Below are 20,607 nucleotides of genomic sequence, written 5' to 3'. Positions count from 1 at the left end.
CCGAAATTTTGATGCATCTCTACTACTAACACTGGTTGGGAAGAGGGTTAACCACTTCCATACAGGGCATTTTCACCCCCTTCCTGCCCAGGCCAATTTTCAGTTTTCAGCGCTGTCGCACTTTGGATAACAATTGCGCGGTCATACAACACTGTACCCAAATGAAATTTTTATCATTTTTTCCCCACTAATAGAGATTTCTTTTGGTGGCATTTGATCACCTCTGCGGTTTTTATTTCTTGTGCTATAAACAAAACAAGAGTGACAAGTTTGAAAAAACACAACTTTTTTACTTTTTGCTATAATAAATATCCAATTTTTTTTTTTTTAAACAAATTTTTTCCTCAGTTTAGGCCGATACGTATTCTTCTACATATTTTTGATAAAAAATATCGCAATAAGCATATATTTATTGGTTTGCGCAAAAGTTATAGCGTCTACAAAATAAGGGGATAGATTTATAGCATTTTTATTATTTTTTTTTTTTTACTAGTAATGGCGGCGATCAGCGATTTTTATCGTGACTGCGATATTGCGGCGGACATATTGGACAATTTTGACACATTTTTGGGACCATTCACATTTATACAGCGATCCGTGCTATAGAAATGCATTGATTACTGTATGAATGTGACTGGCAATGAAGGGGTTAATCAGGAGGGGGCGCTGTAGGGTTAAATATGTTGCTAGGGAGTGATTCTAACTGTGGGGGGAGGGGACTCACAAGGGGAGGAGACTGATCGGTGTTCCTCTGTACTGGGAACACACCATCGGTCTCCTCCCATCTGACAGGACGTGGATCTGTGTGTTTACACACACAGATCCACGGTCCTGCTCGGTTACCGGGCAATCACGGGTGCCCGGCGGACATCGCGGCCGCCAGGCATGCGCACCGGGACCCGAGCGATCCCCCTGGGCTGCCTGGAAGGCTGCGCCGTCATATGACAGCGGCCCAGAACAACAGCTGCACCGTCCCGCCGTCATATGACGGCGGGCGGGCAGCAAGTGGTTAAACATCTAGGGCGATCAAAGGGTTAACTGTGTGCCTAACCAGTGTTTTGGTATATTGTGTGAGGTGTAATCACAGCACGGCTGGGGCGGCGGCGGCACGCGTGCCCCCCTACCCTGGAAAGCGCTGGATCACGTACCTATCTATGTTATACGGTCGGCAAATTTCAGGAGACTGAAAATGCTGTTATTAGGGCGATTAGAGAGTCAAATGTGTGCCTAGCCAGTGTTTGTGTGTACAGGATGTGCTCCTTTTACTAGGGGATGTGCTGATTTTTATTCCCTGCTTTGCAGGGAAAGAAAATCCATCACATCCCCACTGACAGGACAGAGCTCTGCATTGTTTACATAAGCAGAGCTCGTCCTGTGCCTCTCCTCGATGATCAGAGGGTACCGGGGAACATCCATTGGCCGGTACCCGCTGATCGGCTTCTGCTATGACTCATCACAGAAGAAGTAGTGCGCCCCCTACCAGGAATTGCAGAATCACACATACTGTATATGTGTGTGTGTATATATATATATATATATATATATATATATATATATATATACGTGATTCTGCACACAGCAGCCGCCCTGTAACAGTAAATCTACTATAAGGGAGCTGTGACAGGGTCCCTCTTTTTAATAATGGATTTGGACGATGTTTCGTGTAATTGAACGTACGTTTGAATTGTACGTGCTAATATCTGTCAATAGTACCTTTCCTTATGGGCAAGGGAAGTTGGGTTAAATATGTTAAATTCATTGTTGACTATTTGTATTTTATAGATTACATATTTCCTGTTAACCCCTGATGAAGGAGACTACACTTATCTCCGAAACGCGTTTGCTTTGGATTTCATCATCTTGCACTATTTTGATGTCTCCATGTCCAATTTTCTCTAAACATTATATGTATTTTTTCTATATAGTTATTAAATAAAATTATTATTTTTTTCTACATTGTTTGTTGGTAGTGCCTAAAAAATCCCACCCCCAGGGGGTCTCTCTCTTTTCCGTTTCTCATGGGATGTGGCACACTTTGGAAATCTTTTATATCAGAAATTCAATCCTCATTTACTATAAGGTGATCGGCAACTGGTTAATGCAATGCAAGTTGACGCGCGGCATAATGCGCATCAACCAGTGTGCGTCAACGCATCGCAACAGTGTGAATCCAGATGCTAAATAGTGGAGCTTTTTCAGCAGATGATACGGTTGCTGTATATTTATTTTATTTTAACAGACTTGTAAAGTACTGAGACGTTCACTTTAACTGCATGTTCATGGCTGGGTTAGAATTCTGACATGCAGCTCTTTGGAAGAGTCAGAGAATGAAAAAATATGCCCAAAAAACCCCCAAAACGCAGATTTTCCACTGCCGATTATTAAGCAAGAGCAGAATAAATTTAAATTTAATAAATTTAAAACGTGAAAACGACTTGATTATCAGGCAGCGCTGCTTCCCCCTCCCCCCGGCACTGCCATGCGGCCTCCTCTGCCTGTTGTGACAGCTTCATTTTAATTGCCGTTCCGCAAGTGATCCGTTTACTCTGTTTACGTTGCAGGTACCTTGCAAAACTGTCGTCGGTGGGCAGCATTTCAGAAGAGGAGACTTGTGAGAAGCTGAAGGGATTAATTCAGCGCCAGGTGCAGATGTGTAAGAGGAATCTGGAAGTCATGGACTCCGTCAGGCGGGGGGCTCAGTTGGCCATTGAGGAATGTCAGTATCAGTTCAGGAATCGGCGGTGGAACTGCTCCACGCTGGACACGCTGCCCGTATTCGGGAAGGTGGTGACGCAAGGTAACAGAACAGCCCAGATGTTATTCGCACATGCCTGTTAAAGGGTTCCTCCACCCGAAACTGATATTCCGGAGTTTGGGTGATGCATGAAAGTTAATGTGTATGTGAACTGTAACGATGAACGTTTCTTATTTGGTCTGTTAAGGCAGAACTCCAGCCAAATGCAACACGATTAAAAAAGAATAGTATATTAAAAGATAAAAGAACAAAACCAGCTTTTGTTGCAGTAGTCACCTTCAATCCAGAGATTTCCTCTGCAATACTTTTTTCTGCCACTAGATGTCCTTAGGCTTATGGCCAGCATCATTCAATCCACTTCCTTTGAGCCCAGCTTATCCTAGACCAGGGGACCCCAACCCGGTACCAGTCCGTGGCCTCTTAGGAGCCGGACCATGCAGGAATTCACAACATGGGAAGGGAGAGCTGCCAGAGCGCTTTACCACTCCAGCAGATATCCGTTGCCAGCTGCAGTAGGGGGCAGTGTAGTGCACGATTCAGTGCATACAACTGCTCCCTTTTTTTCAATCCAGAGATTTCCTCTGCAGTACTTTTTTCTGCCACTAGATGTCCTTAGGCTTATGGCCAGCATCATTCAATTCACTTCCTTTGAGCCCAGCTTATCCTAGACCAGGGGTCCCCAACCTGTCCATGGCCTGTTAGGAGGCGGACCACGCAGAAATTCACAACATGAGAACAGAGAGCTGTCGGAGCGCTTTACCACTCCAGCAGCTATCCATTTCCGGCTGCAATAGGGGGCAGTGTGGTGCATGATTTAGCGCATCACACTGCTCCCTTTTTTTCAATCCAGAGATTTCCTCTGCAGTACTTTTTTTCTGCCACTAGATGTCCTTAGGCTTATGGCCAGCATCATTCAATTCACTTCCTTTGAGCCCAGCTCATCCTAGACCAGGGGTCCCCAACCAGTCCGTGGCCTGTTAGGAGCCGGACCATGCAGGAATTCACAACATGGGAACAGAGAGCTGCCAGAGCAGCTGCGATAGGGGGCAGTGTGTTGCACGATTCAGTGCATCACACGGCTCCTTTTTTAAAAAAATTTGTAAAAACTTAATTTAAAGTGTACAAAATGTACACTTCATTCTTGGTAATGTACAGCAGCGTGATGCGCTGCTGTACATTGCCATGCAATATAGCACGGTGCGCTGCGATAAAATGCAGCATGTCTGCATTTTATCGCAACAAGCTGCAGCGCAGCCAAAGTTTGAATGGGACACATAGGAAACAATTGTTGGTGACAGCCGTTTTACAATGCAGTATGTTTGTCACTGCACACTGTGAACTATTATTATATATTATTATTATACACGATTTATATAGTGCCAACAGTTTGCGCAGCACTTTACAATGTAGAGGGGGGGACAGCACAAATACAGTACAGTTCAATACAGAAGGGACAGGAGGGCCCGGCTCGTAGAGCTTACATTCTAAAGGGAGGGGGTAGTGGGAACAAGGTAATAGATGCAGGGAATGATTTGATGGGCAATTAGCCCCAGCTACACCCCACGCCCTCGGATCGTGGAAAAATGGTCTTCCATGTAACCGGTCCCTGGTGCCAAAAAGGTCGCTGCCCTAGACCTACCCCCCCCCCCCCCCCAGCCTGTGATTTTACAGTGAACGGAGAAGCTCATCACTTTGTCACTCTTCTCTCTCCTCCTATCAGCATGCTTCTTGTCAGCCCATGAACTGGCTCCTTGTGCCGGAGTTCCACTTTAAACAGCATTCGTGCATGTTTTGTGAGCGTTCACAAGATGTGCAAAAAAAAAAGTGCGATGCACTTGCCATCCATTGCTAATGTTATTTTTACTGCATGTTTTGCTGCATTTAAGGTGCCTTTAACAATGTATGGCACCGCAAGCGTGACAAGCTGTTTTCACGATTTGTCAATGAAAATCAAGTGATTTTTCACTCGTTCTAGAAACTCTATAGTGGGAAAACAGCGTTAAAGCTGGACACACCAATTTGTGTATCATATGGAGAATCCTTCTGTGAATGATTTGGATTTGTGATGACAGCGGCCATTGAACAGGACAGGGGATTCCAAGCCTGATACATTAGCTATGGGTAGAGTTGGCCTTTAAATGACCAAAGCTGTTGTTTTTTCATTCACTTGACATTTCATATTCACAATTTTTTGAAACTTGCAACAAATTTTCCTATGTAAAAAATAATGAACCCATAATGAACAAATCCGTTTGATGTGGAGTTGAGCAAGGTTAGATCTTATCTTTAAAATCTTGGATCTTAGAGACTTCAGCACTGTCCAGCATATTTCCACAGCCCAGCTTTCCCTTTTCATCGATCCCAATTGTCACCGACTGTTTTCCATATATCCCTATAAATACTAGAGGACAAATAATACATTTTATGTCCAGCGCCCTCTAGTGGATTTGCTGGGAAGTAAATGTATAATGCATCTACAATTCTACATCACCAGCAGTACTATGTGGGCTGAGCTGCTTGTTGTACATGGAGATCTGCTTGTCATGGTATAAGATGATCGACAGGGGGTCAGGTGCTGCTTCACTGCATGCAAAAAGAGAAAGTCAGTTTGCTGTTGAGTTCCTCCTATCGTCTCTCTGAAACGTGCAGCGCCATTTCTATAATGACGGCAAATGGCTGTATTAGGGATACATTTTCCCAGGGCCATACTGAGAGATCAAGTTGCTCTAGACATATGAGGACTTACTTGCTTTGCTACAAATCTCATTACTTTTGTCGGCAACCCGAAACTGAAATAAAAACATGACTGTGCAGCTAGAGACAGTACACAGTGGGGTTGATTTACGAAAGGCAAATAGACTGAAATTCTCTGCAGAGACTTGTTCATAGCAAGAGCAGTTGCTCCAGAGCTTAAGAAATGGGGCAAAGCTTCACTTTGCAAAGAATACCCAATCAGGTGCAAGGTAAATAAAAAAAAAAACAGCATTTTGGCTTGCACATGATTGGATGATAGAAGTCATCAGAGCTTCCCCTCATTTACTAAGCTTTGGAGCAACTGCAAAGTGCACAACCTATTTGCCTTTAGTAAATCAACCTCAGTGTGCGTTATATGCAGCGCAGACCTCAGACTACACAGTCAGGAGCCTGCTGAGGAAGAAAATGTGTATTGTTGGTAAATGAACTGCAGAGAGTCTTGTTGCTCTCACGGGTCTTGAAAGGTGAAGGCACGGTGGCGGTTTAATTCAACGCTTCAACGAGGCACAAGCTCATCTTCTTCAGGAGGAAGACGAGCTTGTGCCTTGTCGAAACGTCAAATTAAACCGCCATCACGCGCGAATATATATCAGATAAAAAAATATATATTATATAACTATATATATATATATATATATATATATATATATATATATATATATATATATATATGTATATATATGTGTGTATATATATGTGTGTATGTATATATATATATATATATATATATATATATATATGGGGTTATTTACGAAAGGCAAATCCACTTTGCACTACAAGTGCACTTGGAAGTGCAGTCACTGTAAATCTGAGGGGTAGATCGGAAATGAGGGGAAGCTCTGCTGATATTATCATCCAACCATGTGCAAGATAAAATGCTGGTTTTTATTTTCCTTGCATGTCTCCCTCGGATCTACAGCGACTGCACTTTCAAGTGCACTTTCAGTGCAAAGTGGATTTGCCTTTAGTAAATAACCCCCATAATATAGTATATATATATATATATATATATATATATATATATAGATATATATAGATATATATATATCTATATATATATAGATATATATATCTATATATATCTATATATATATATGTATATATGGAATATAACATTTTGTTCTTAATATAACATATTTATATATAAAACACATCGGTTTCAAAAATAAAACTAATACAACTGACCCAAAACATTATTATTATTATTATACAGGATTTATATAGCGCCAACAGTTGGGCAAACAGTACAGTTATAATACATGTGAGGAAATGCCATGATCAGAAGCCCATTCCAACCAATGATTTAATGGAAGTGGATTCTGATTGGTTACCGTGGCTCCTGTAGCAGCGTATGCAATAATCCACACAAAAAACTGCTTCTGCTCAATTTTTAATGGTGTAGGAGTAGGCAAAGAAGGCAGACTGTAATATTAAACAAGGAAAATATGACAAGAAAAACAAACATATGCTTCATCTCAGCAAAATGTTTGTTTCCCTACAAGCACTCTGCGTTGACAAGTGTGTCCCTTTAAACTTGGCCCCCTTCCCAGTAATGTAGTTTGGAAGCTACTGCAATAGGAGCTCGAGCTGAGCCAATGATTCCCATCCCGCTACACTCGGCTGAGCTGAACATACAGTGCAGCGGCCTGAACACACTACAGGGAATCCAAAGTCTTCTTAAAGTGTAACTCCACTTTTCCTGAAGAAAAAAATAAATCAGTAATTTCCAGCTCATATGTATACATTGTCATCTGAAGTTTACAGAAGAAGTTACAGTGCATTTCTAACCAGCGGCTCTTCCTTGCAGCTCGCATCAGACAGAAGCTAGGGTGTCTCTTTTATTTATTGAAGGGAATGTATTCTTATATATCATTCTTATAGATACACATTAGAAATAGAACATTGTTATGTCTATAATTTTATTAGAATGCGTCAATGTTTTTAAAAGTTGTTTCTATGTATAGCTTGTAACTATTTATGTTCATGGCGGCAGCCTTCTTCATTTCACAATGCAAGCCTATAAGACCACTGGCTCATTGAGGTTGAGCAAAATCCTCTAGATCTGTTTTAGAGGATCTCCTGGATCTATTTGGCTTCCGTGTTTCGAGGGGTATCCCCTCTTCATCAGAGCCGAACCCTCTGATGAAGAGGGGATACCTCCTCGAAACATGTAGGCCAAATAGATCTAGGTGGCGTCTTCCTGAGCTAAGGAGCATGTGCAGTGGATCGGGCAATATTGTCTTTGATACACTTTTGATGAGCTTTGTGAATCACAGTTGCTTGTGATTATTCATCTATTATGGTTTAATTAATAAATGGTTTATTAGGGTAATGCGCAAGGCTGGTGTGCCGTCTTTCTTGGTTTTGTATTATCATGATATCGGGGCGTCTCCAGCCCTGAGAAGGCAGCAAAGAGTAGACTTGTTTTGTTCCGAATTAAAATTAGTTTTGTTTAGTTTCGTTTTGATTCCTTATTTACATACATTTGTTTAGTTAAATTTGTTTTATTTGTTTAATTCGTTTTCGGAATTCGTTTTGTTTATTCTTTTTCGAATCAATTAGAAAAGTTTTCTAATCAATTTTCGAATAGTTTTCGATTTCAAAAACTTTTCAAATTCGAATGGTTTTCCAATTTCCAAAAAGAATAAAATAGAATAGAAAATAAAGGAATAGAATAGAATAAAAAAAAGTTTTTTTTATATTCTATTCCTTTATTTTCTATTTTATTCTAGCCCATCTCTGATCAGTGTATTCTAATGGCTGGGAAGTCTCCTCAATGTCAGGCTACAGAGCAGGGGCGTAACTACCACCATAGCGACCCATGCGGGCGCTATGGGGCCCGCAGCCGAGTGGGGCCCAGTGAGGATAAGAGTACCGCCGGCACAGTCTCCCAGCCAGGGGAAGAGAGAGGAGAAAAAGAGGCGAGCTGTCCGCATCAGCAGAGAGCTGAATTGCCCGATGTAAGAGCTTTCATTAGAACTTCCAGTGTTCCCGGGGCTCACGTCACATAGCTCCACCTTTTGGCCCGGTGCCTTTGATAGACAGAACGCCGATCCAATGCGGGACATGTGACGTCATCAAAGGCGTCGGGCCAAGAGGTGGGGCTATGTGACGATGAGCCCCGGGAAGACAGGAAATTCAAATGAAAGCTATTACAGCGGGCAATCCCGCTCTCTGCTGATCCGGGTGGCTTGCCTCTTCCTTTGCATAGGTGGGGCTGTATGGGGCACAGGCAGACCAGGCTGTATTGGGCACAGGTCACGCTGTATGGGGCACAGGTCACGCTGTATTGGGCACAGGTCACGCTGCATTGACACTAGGGCAGCTGTGGGGGGGGGCTGTTTGCAGGGGGGCCCCATACAACATTTTGCTATGGGGCCCTGCTATTTCTAGTTACGCCCCTCCTACAGAGGCTCAGCGAGAGGATCCCCTATCCACCTCGAGTGTGTGGATGTGGAAATCAAGTCATTTTTTATGTTTTCGTGCAACCCACTAGTTGAATGAAAAAAAAATAAATGTGTGGGCTGCTTTATATGCCTTCAGGCACTGGGAGCTTGAGGGGCATAACCCCCCCCCGTATAGCAGTGTACACCCATTCATTGCAATGGGAGGCTGTACACTGCACCTGTAGCTCCCTTATGCCAGTTATTTGTGGTCCATGACCGCTGTACCCTCTCCTGTCGCCATGTGCATGAAACCTACAATTTTGATTTCTCATCACTTTCTGCACTTGATATAATGATCTCCGGTAAAGTCACTTCTTCTGTTGTGCTCCCTACATCATAAAATAAGACCCCCTCATAATGGTTGTGGGAGATATGCAGAGCCAAGAAATCAGGAGAAGACATCTCACCTTCCGAGTTCCCAAGTCGGCATCTTTAAAGCATCTACCAAAAATTTTGGGTGTTTACTGGTCCTTTAAGGGTTTTTTTTTTAAGTAAGTCGGCTCTTTACAGTATCTACCCAAAAATCTTTATTGTGGTGTTTACTGGTCTTTTAAGGGTTTTTTATTTTATTTTAGATGACAGGTGGCTTCGGCTCTCAAACTAGACTATTCAAAAAAAGCCCCCTTGTAATGGTTGTGGGAGATATGCAGACCCAGGAACTCAGGAGAAGGCATCTCACCTTCCGAGTTCCCAAATCGGCATCTTTACAGCATCTACCAAAAATTTTGGGTGTTTACTGGTCCTTTAAGGGTTTTTTTTTTTTAAGTAACCAAAACTGGCCCTCAGGTGTCTGGTTCTTACAAGTAGATCTTTAATAAGTTGAACTCTTAGGACTGGAGCATACGGAGTGGGCTGAGGTCTGGAAATTGGATGCAAGGGGAAGGAAAGGTTATCAGTACAGATTAAGGGATTTGTGTGAGGATCAGGGTCATATCGTGTCTTTATTACTACTGTAACAAATGGCCTGAAAGTCAATACTTATAAGTACCCCCATGATTAACTCAAGATCCAACTCTCCAGGGATGCTGTCCAGACCCTTCATAAACATGAGACCTGGGTGACACATGGGAAGACAGCAACACTTTGTCCACAGAAAATATGGTTCCGTTAGGGCTCAAATATACTTGGCATTTTAATTTGCTTAGTATCATGGGATTATTACATGGCCTTGTGGAAAACAATTTACTGTAGGCAAGGATACAGTGAGTGAGGGGTTAATCTCTTACTGCTAAACAATGAATTTTTATTTTTAATACTTTAGTAAAAACTTACTAAGATTTTGCATTGCTTGTAATTATTGCATAGAACAAGAGGACTTTATTTATCAAAGTGTCTGAAAAATTCAACGTACTGGATGTTCAGTTGGTGTCTGCAGTCACAGTTATGCCGCGTACACACGGTCGGACTTTTCGTCTACAAAAGTCCGACAGCCTGTCCGACATACTTCCGACGTACCTTCGGCGGACTTGCGGCAGACTTTCTTACGAACGGACTTGTACGCACACGACCACACAAAAGTACGACAGCCTAGTACGCGGTGACGTACACCAAGTCCGACGAGACTATAAAACGGAAGTTCAATAGCCCGTACGACACCCTTTGGGCTCCTTCTGCTAATCTCGTGTTTATCTCGTGTTAGTAGAAGTTTGGTGAGAGACGATTCGCGCTTGTGAGACTCGTATTTTTCAGTTCGTTTTAACTGTTGTTCAGTCTGTGCTTGTGAGGTTTGTATCTGCTTTTCAGTGCGTTTGGTCAGTTGGCATTGAGAAATCTTTGTTTTATTGGCCGCTCGTTCCTGATTTTCAGGTCGTTCTTCACAGGCCTTGCTGTTCTTCAGTGCGTTCTGTTTAGTGCGTTCTGACCAGCCGACCGTTTTGAAGCCATGTTACCTGTACGTACTCGTCGTCGAGCTCGTGCATTGTATGTGCTTGGTGCTGTAGTTTATTCTTCAGCCCAAGTCCAGTCCATGAACAGGGCGAGGAGGAGTTCATGGACCAAGAATTGGTTGCTTCAGCGTGACCAGTTCTGTCACATGCCTTTGCTCCGTGAGATCAGTGAGAATAATCCTGAGGATTTCAGGAACTTTCTCCGGATGACGGACACCGTTTTTGACCGTTTGTTGGCTTTGCTGACCCCCTATATCAGCAGGCAGGATACCTGCATGAGGCAAGCCATCACTCCGGAGCAGAGGCTGGTCGCTACCTTGCGGTATTTGGCCACAGGGAGAAGCCTGCAGGACCTTAAGTTCTCGACAGGCATCTCCCCCCAGGCTCTGGGGATCATTATCCCAGAGACCTGTTCTGCCATCATACAGGTCCTGCAGAAGGACTATATTAAGGTAAGATATTTTTCTTTTATTAGCATCACATGTTCTTTTATGTAATCTTTGATAATGTGATGTATTTCTTGCTTCAAACACTACTTACCATCATTGCAATATAGTGTGAATGTCCCCTTTTTATCCTCACACATGCTGGAATTTTTTCCTGTTATTTTTTGTCATGCATGTATATTTTCCTTCAATAACCTTCCCAGCATGAAGTGATGGGAACATATCCACCTAGTCTACTCATTTGGAATGTATTTTGTTTGAGTGTATTTAGTGTGCTGCTAATGAGCAATTATCTAGATTTCACAACCCCCCCCCCCCCACCTAAACTCACTCCAAATAGTGTGCTGCTAATGAGCAATTATCTAGATTTCACAACCCCCCCACCCCCCCACCCCCACACCTAAACTCACTCCAAATAGTGTGCTGCTAATGAGCAATTATCTAGATTTCACAACCCCCCCACCCCCACCCTCGTTAAAATTTGCTTGAATGTTCTGTGGTGTTGATTTGTCTAAAGCAAATATATGTTGCACTTTGCAAAATGCATGTGCACTCTACAAGTGCATTTGTTCCAGTGCTTTAGTAAATGAGCAGAAGCTCTGCTGATTTCCATCATCAAATCATATGCAAGCCTCAAAGTGTTTTCATTAATTGCCCTTGCATGTGATTGTGTACTCCTTGCAACATGAATGCCTTTTTACATTACCTCATTTACTGTAAGCTGGTTAGCAACTGCACCTGCAGAGTGCGACAACTGCAGTCTTGTAGCCTTTTTAGTCCCTAAATTCCTGCGTGTCCTAAAAGTAATTTTTTTTAGGGATTTCACAACCCCCTAAAATGTAATCAATGTTCCATCAGAGGGGGTGACCAATCTGATAAGTGTGCCTTTCCATATTAGTTATTCCAGAACAATTAAATTATTGAATGTTATACTGATGCTGGGGAATAATGTTTTTAATTGTCTAATTTTCTTGCAATGTTAGCTTCCAAATTAATTGATTTTGGTTTTCTTGTTTGATTCCCCAGTTTCCTTCAACGCCACAGGAATGGCAGACTGTGGCATCCCATTTTGCCAGCCGTTGGGACTTTCCCAATTGTGGAGGGGCTATAGATGGGAAACATGTCCACATTGTGCCACCACCCCATTCGGGGTCATATTATTTTAATTATAAGGGGTTCCACAGTATTGTTTTAATGGCGGTGGTGTCGGCACACTATGATTTTTTATATGTGGACGTGGGGAAGAATGGCCGGATGTCGGATGGAGGAGTATTTGCCCAGACGGAGTTCTGCCAGCGTCTCCAGAGTGGTGGCCTGGGATTGCCACCTGATGAGGATAACGTGGAAGGACTCCCCTTTGTCTTCATTGCCGATGAAGCCTTTGCTCTCAGCAAGCACCTCATGAGGCCATTCCCCCAAAGAACCCTCACCCCGGAGAGGAGGGTTTTTAATTACCGGCTGGCCAGAGCTAGAAGAGTGGTTGAGAATGCGTTTGGAATTCTGGCCAGCCGGTTCCGCCTGTTTCAAACAGCCATTAATTTGGCGGAATACAAACTTAATTTTATCATTTTATCGTGCTGCATTCTGCACAACTTTTTAAATAAGCATTCTCCAAATTATATAGGCACAGTTGGGCCTGAGGCCGGACAAATAGAAGCCAACCTTACAGGCCTGGATACTGTCCGTACTGGCTTGGCCCCCCAAAGTGCCCGTCAAGTTAGACAGCAATATGTTAATTATTTTATGGGTAGGGGGGCCATTGCAATGGGCCAGGATATATAATTTTTGACAATAAAAAAATTATTGATGAAATCTTGCATTATATTTATTGCTTGCCTTTCTTTTGGGCTGTCTCCTAGGTTATGGTCGAGCAGTTGTAGTGCCAACTGTATTGTAATTTTAAATGTCTAAATAAGCTCCATTGCCACTGTAAACAACTTTTTTACAATTATAACTAAAATGATACTGAGCCTTGAAATAACAAACCACACATTTATTTAATTCCTATAAGGAGATGTTTTTATTAATGGTTGTTATGCATTCAGTTCTGCATTTAGTCTAAAATGTTCATAGACAAAAATAGAATGATATCTTAATAATGTAGCAAAATATAATTATATCTAAATATTTATACCTAATCCACAAAAAAATATTTTTGGCTTTTTGATTTTCACAAACAGGCTTATTTTTTTGTTTTGGGAAAATCAAGTTTTGTTTTGTTTTTTTTTTTTTTAAAGCAATTTTTTTGTTTATGTTTTTTTTTTTTTATCAAGTTATTTTTGTTTTTATTATTTTTTTTTAATAAAGTTTGTATATTATTTTTTTTGTTTTTTTAAAATCAAGTTTTTTAATTTTTTTTGTTTTTTTAAAATCAAGTTTTTTAATTTTTTTTGTTTTTTTAAAATCAAGTTTTTTAATTTTTTTTGTGTTTTTTTGAAAATCAAGTTTTATTTTTTTGTGGATTTTTGAGGTATTTACGAGAAACAGCCCTCCTTTTTTACATTAGGTTAAACAGCCATTTATGTTCTGCCAAAAAAAAAAAAGAGAAGGCCCAGAATGGGGTCAGCAAAACAGGAAATGAAGGACATGATTGATGTTTTGGGGTTTAAAAAAGGGCATTTAGATTCGACCCAAAACATCAATCATGTCCTTCATTTCCTGCTGCATACAATCCAGCCGATTCCGCATTTCATCCATGTCTTTATTCCAGGCCATTATTTGACCAATTAGCCGTTGGGCACTTTCAGAGGTGAAATAGTCACTTCTTGTTGTTGTACCTAAAGTGGAATGAAACCAAAAAATGTCTTTAGAAATATGCACACATACATAGTTTACCTTACCATAAATATAGCTGTTGTCTCAGACACTGACCTGGTGGGGTGCCCATGTAGCCTAATTCCTCCACATCCTCGGGGGTGGCACTATTGCTTGAATGAAGCACAACCAGATCCCCTAAAATAGAGTAGACAAATTACATTCAGGCTGGGTTCACACTGGTCCGACAAACGCTCCGACATTGGGAGCTCATGTCGCATGACGTGTGAAATTTAATGTTTCCCTATGGGAGCCGTCCTAACTGGTCCGACACAAGTCGTTCCGACTTTAGAAATGCTCCCTGTACTACTTTGGTCCGACTTTGATCCTACTTCAGCCTATTGACTATCATTGAAGTCGGATCAAAGTCGGATTGCCGTCTCGCATGATCCGACTTCGGCACGCGACTTGTGCTCAGATGATCTTGAGGGGGAACTCCGCGCCAAATTTTAGATAAAAATCCGGCATGGGTTCCCCCTCCAAGAGCATACCAGGCCCTTGGGTCTGGTATGGAACTTGAGGGGAACCCCCTACGCCGAAAAAGCGGCGTAGGGGGTCCCCCCAATCCATACCAGACCCTTATCCGAGCACGCAGCCCGGCCGGACAGGAATGGGGGTGGGGACGAGCGAGCGCCCCCCCCCCTCCTGAACCGTACCAGGCCGCATGCCCTCAACATGGGGGGTTGTTGCCTTGGGGGAGGGGGGCGCGCTGCGGCCCCCCCACCCCAAAGCACCTTGTCCCCATGTTGATGAGGACAAGGGCCTCTTCCCGACAACCCTGGCCGTTGGTTGTCGGGGTCTGCGGGCGGGGGCTTATCGGAATCCGGGAGCCCCCTTTAATAAGGGAGCCCCCAGATCCCGGCCCCCCACCCTATGTGAATGAGTATGGGGTACAGCGTACCCCTACCCATTCACCTAGGAAAAGTGTCAATTAAAAAAAAAAAACACTACACAGATTTTTAAAGCATTTTATTAGACAGCTCCGGGGGTCTTCTTCCGACTTCGGGGGTCTCTCCGGTTCTTCTCCACGCTCTCCGGATCTTCTGCCGGGCTCCTCCGCTCTCTTCTGCTCTTTTGCCGCTCTTTTGCTAAAGCGGAGGAGCCTGGTCTTCAGTCTTCAATCTTCTGCCTTCTGCCTTCTGCCTTCTGCCTTCTTCTCCTGATGTTGACACGACGCTCTCTGGGGCTAGAATGCTCTCTGTGCGCTCTGCTCTGACTTATATAGGCGGTGACCCCGCCCCCTTATGCCGTCACAGTCCCTGGGCATGCTGGGACTATGACGGCATAAGGGGGCGTGGTCATCGGGTGATGACCACGCCCCCTAAAACGTCACAGTCCCAGCATGCCCAGGGACTGTGACGGCATAAGGGGGCGGGGTCACCGCCTATATAAGTCAGAGCAGAGCGCACAGAGAGCATTCTAGCCCCAGAGAGCGTCGTGTCAACATCAGGAGAAGAAGGCAGAAGGCAGAAGGCAGAAGGCAGAAGATTGAAGACTGAAGACCAGGCTCCTCCGCTTTAGCAAAAGAGCGGCAAAAGAGCAGAAGAGAGCGGAGGAGCCCGGCAGAAGATCCGGAGAGCGTGGAGAAGAACCGGAGAGACCCCCGAAGTCGGAAGAAGACCCCCGGAGCTGTCTAATAAAATGCTTTAAAAATCTGTGTAGTGTTTTTTTTTAAATTGACACTTTTTTCCTAGGTGAATGGGTAGGGGTACGCTGTACCCCATACTCATTCACATAGGGTGGGGGGCCGGGATCTGGGGGCTCCCTTATTAAAGGGGGCTCCCGGATTCCGATAAGCCCCCCGCCCGCAGACCCCGACAACCAACGGCCAGGGTTGTCGGGAAGAGGCCCTTGTCCTCATCAACATGGGGACAAGGTGCTTTGGGGTGGGGGGGCCGCAGCGCGCCCCCTCCCCCAAGGCACCACCCCCCATGTTGAGGGCATGCGGCCTGGTACGGTTCAGGAGGGGGGGGGGCGCTCGCTCGTCCCCACCCCCATTCCTGTCCGGCCGGGCTGCGTGCTCGGATAAGGGTCTGGTATGGATTGGGGGCGACCCCCCACGCCGTTTTTTCGGCGTAGGGGGTTCCCCTCAAGGTCCATACCAGACCCAAGGGCCTGGTATGCCTCTGGAGGGGGAACCCATGCCGGTTTTTTATTTAAAATTTGGCGCGGAGTTCCCCCCTAAAGATTCATACCAAACACAGTGCCGGCATTGGCGGGGATCCAAGTCGGATCCCCGTTCATTGAAAGTCGGACACATGCCGGCTTCATGTCGCAGGGCAAAGTCGGATCCAAAGTAGGACGGCTGTCGTGTCGCACCAGTGTGAACCCAGCCTAAACAAAAGGCAGCCATGCATAGATTAACGTAAGCTGGTGTGTCAGACACTCACCTGGTGGGGTGCCCATGTCGCCCACCTCTCCTTCCTCCACATCCTCAATGGGACTTGGGCTTATTTCCCAATCATGTTTTGCTTGGGGTGGACTGTCTTCTGGTTGTTGGCTGAGTGATTTTTCCCCTATGTGAAACGAAAAATTATTAATCTAATTAGCACACAGATATTTTAGTACATAGTAATTTTCCAACATTTGTAATGAAGTGGTTTGTGTAGAGTTCCTATTTTACCTCAATATTTAAAATTAGAAAGACATATCGGATAGATAGATATCAATATCTCTAAATATAGTTAATAATCTTTTGATCTCTCTCTATATCTGGAACAAAATCTCTAAATATCTAACTAAATGTAAAGCCAAAAAATTAAGATAACTTCAAATCTTCAAAAAGAATGTTTTACATTTCTATATCTATCTATCTACCTATCTCTATATTTCTCTCTCTCTATATATTTCTCTCTCTCTCTCTCTCTATATCTCTATATCTATATCTATATATATCTCTCAATATATATATATATATATCTCTCTCTCTATAGTTATATATATATATATATATATATATATATATATATATCTCTAGATATATATATATCGATCTATCTATAGATATGTAACGAGGTTTATTAAAAGATCGTTTAAAACGATGAACAAAAAATCGGATAGGAAGGAAAAGCACATGGAGCAGTATACAAGGTAATAAACACAAGAGAAAAACACGACAAGTACTTACTTTTTTTAAGAACTTTCCGGATACGTCGGTATTGATCCGGCTCCCTGAGTTTCAGGTCAGACCATCTTTTTCTCAGTTGATCTTTGGAGCGCTGGACCCCAAAAGATGCCTGCAAAGTCTCCACGACCTTCGCCATTATTTTGGCCTTGCGCAAATTTGGCTGTGCGTACGGCCCATAATTGCCATCATAGTCGTCTTTGTGAAGAATGGCCACCATCTCCACCATCTCTTTAAAACTCATATTAGAGGCCTTAAATCTAGGCCTCATAGATTTCGCTGACGTTCCAGCCTCCGGGCTGTCTCCACTACCTGAGGTCGTCAACATTTCAGGTGTCTCCGCCATTCTTTAACTCCACTACGCGCCGTAACCAAAAATGGGCGGAGAACATGAGTTAAAATCGAACGTCAGGGGCGGGCGACGCAGGCGGAGTTTCACACATGCGTAGTGTATAAAGAGGGGCCTTGCGCACGTGTCGTACGTACGTTCTGTGCGTCGAATTAGGGGGCGGAGAACATGAGTTAATTTCGAACGTCAGGGGCGGGCGACGCAGGCGGAGTTTCACACATGCGTAGTGTATAAAGAGCCTTGCGCACGTGTCGTACGTACGTTCTGTGCGTCGAATTAGGGGGCGGAGAACATGAGTTAATTTCGAACGTCAGGGGCGGGCGACGCAGGCGGAGTTTCACACATGCGTAGTGTATAAAGAGCCTTGCGCACGTGTCGTACGTACGTTCTGTGGTAGGTGATAGTGGACCTGGACGTTACAAAACGAAGGTAATTTTAGATATATATTTTTTTTTTTGGTTTTTATGGTCATGACTTTGTAGCAAGCGGCCTATATGGCTTGATAGATTGATGAGGCCTACATAGGGAGAAGATGATGAGGGGTTAGCCGAAACCTATCATAAAAGTGTTTTTTGTCTTGTGACTTCATCTTTTCCAGATATAATGAATCCCCTATTTAAGGATCCAGAGTTCCTTACATCTTTTATTTCCAAATATCGAGAGATGAGGAATTTGTGGGAGGTGAAACACCCTCAGTATTATGCTAAGCATGTGAGGAAGTCAACGCTGGAGAGACTTCTGGCCTTTGTCCAGGCGACCATCCCGGAAGCAACAATGGAGACATTGCTCAAGAAAATTGGGGTCTTGAGGAACATGTATAAGAGGGAGCATAAGAAGATCCAGGAATCAAGGAGATCAGGAGCATCAGCAGATGATGTTTATGTACCCAGGCTGTGGTACTATAATCAACTCCGTTTTCTGGATGACCAGAATGAAGCCAGGCCATCACTTTCAACCCTTCCCTCCACCCTTCCCTCCACCCCAGCAGAGGCTGATGAGGAGCAAGCTGGGTCTTCCATCCTGGATGAACCAGATATGACCATCTGGAGTCAGGTAAATTATTTTAACAAATATTTACTGTACTAATATTAATGATGTTAACTGGATGTTATAATTGTCTAAAATAATTTGGCACTCAAAATTGTGTATACATATCAATTGTCAGTAGTGGCTAAATATGTTTGGCACCTGCTTGAAATAATTATGGTGTCTGATTAGACTCTTTTATTAAAGAGAAGTATTCACATTGAATTTGCTATTCATGAGAAGCAAACTGTGTGTCATTGATGAACCCAAAAAAATATACTCAAACTATTGTCCTTTTTTTATACACAGGATGAGTCCATCCAGGAGGAATGTGGGGAAAGTGGCAGGCAGGAGGAGACCAGGCCCATGGACAGCCTGGAGGAGGCCGGATTCACCATCATCCTGGAGGAGGCTGGGCCCAGTGTCAGGCAGGAGGTGGCTGCTCCCAGTGAGGTGGCTGCTCCCAGTGAGGTGGCTGGGCCAAGTGAGGTGGCTGGGCCAAGTGAGGTGACTGGGCCCAGTAGGAGCCTGACCGAATCCCAAGTGCCTCCCCTCCACCTTCCCAAAAAAAGGGCCAGGAAGGGGACGGTCACACAGGACGCATCCCTGCGCCTCATGCAAGAGGCCACCCGTTTTTTAACGAGCCCCCCCGAAGCGGAAGAATCCTATGGCTGCTACTTAGCCAGCAGGCTTCTTCAGATGGATTGGGAGCAGCGCCTCATTTGTGAGCGCCTATTTGGGGAAACAATCCATAAGGGGCTGCAGGGCACGCTAACACAAAACACCCAACTACATGAGGCAGCCCCCCCTCCTCCTCCTCCTCCTCCTCCTGCCACAACTGAAACACCAGAGCCACAGCCTCAAAAGAAGGCTACAGGGAAGGCTGCAGGGCAGCGTGGAGGAAAGGCTGCAGGGAAGAGAAGAAAATGATGACCTGGGTTCAGTCTGGTCTGACAGAAGACGCAGGCTGTTGTAGGACCACAGTCTGGGGACATCTAGATCATCTGCTGGTGCTGTTGATCTCTGGGATTCTTGGACCAGATTGTGCTCCCTCTTATATGGACTCCGCAAGATCCCAATTTTCTGGTACACCGACTTTTTCCAGCGTTGACTTCCTCTTTATTTTATTTTGACCATGAATAAATGGATCTTTTTTGAGTTTAGCAAAATACTTTATGTGTTTTCTTTGAAATCATTGATTTTACACACAATGTTAAATTAACAAGGGACAACAATCTCATTGAGTTTGAAAAAAAACACACCAAAAATACATTACTAATGTTAATAATGTTCAAGTGGTGAGTCTTGAAAATCAAAAAATTTACGTAACCAAAAACGGTGCTTTGGTTTAACTTTATCTAAAAACTAAAAAATAATCACTATAAAAAAAAAAAATAATAATGGGTTCTTTGTGTTAACTTTACAAACCTAAAAAAAAAAAAGGGGAAAAAGTATTATTAGTATGGAAACATTGTTTTTAAAATGCATACTATATCATTCATGAGATCAAAGAGAAAAAGAATCCAGAAATCAGTTTGGGAGAACGCTGATTATGAACAGCAAAACACCTTCGTTCTTTAGAGCCTTCGTAAAGAAGAAATAAAATGCGCTGCATTCAACGATCACAGATTTTGCAGCGTGATGAATGTGCTACCTACAATACGAACACTAGTTTTACTAGACCGAGTGCTTCCGTTTAGTTTTTGCTTATGAGCATGCGTCGTTTTTTTGTCCGTCGGACTAGCATACAGACGAGCGGACTTCGGGGTCCGTCGTAGTTACGACGTAAAGATTTGAAGCATGCTTCAAATCTAAAGTCCGTCGGATTTGAGGCTAAAAAAGTCCGTTGAAAGTCCGGAGAAGCCCACACACGATCGGATTACCAGCCAGCTTTAGTCCGTCAGCGTCCGTTGGACTTTTGTAGACGAAAAGTCCGACCGTGTGTACGCGGCATTACAGTGCAGACAAGATGAATGTAAACAGTGCAGTGTTTACATTGGACTGGGC

The 20,607-nt window shown here is 43.6% G+C and overlaps 1 protein-coding gene across 1 annotated transcript in view; it reads left to right on the top strand.

Moving 5' to 3' along the window:
* Positions 1-20,607, top strand: part of WNT4 (Wnt family member 4) — a 109,777-nt gene that overhangs the window by 56,894 nt on the left and 32,276 nt on the right. The window contains exon 2 of the mRNA XM_073603383.1: positions 2,562-2,797. Coding sequence (XP_073459484.1) covers positions 2,562-2,797 — 236 coding nt within the window. The remainder of the gene's footprint in view (positions 1-2,561; positions 2,798-20,607) is intronic.

This window comes from Aquarana catesbeiana, linkage group LG10, assembly GCF_042186555.1.
Source record: "Aquarana catesbeiana isolate 2022-GZ linkage group LG10, ASM4218655v1, whole genome shotgun sequence".
Taxonomy (NCBI): Eukaryota; Metazoa; Chordata; class Amphibia; order Anura; family Ranidae; genus Aquarana; species Aquarana catesbeiana.
The sequence above is the reverse complement of the archived record's forward strand: the minus strand, read 5'-3'. Positions and strand labels throughout refer to the sequence as shown.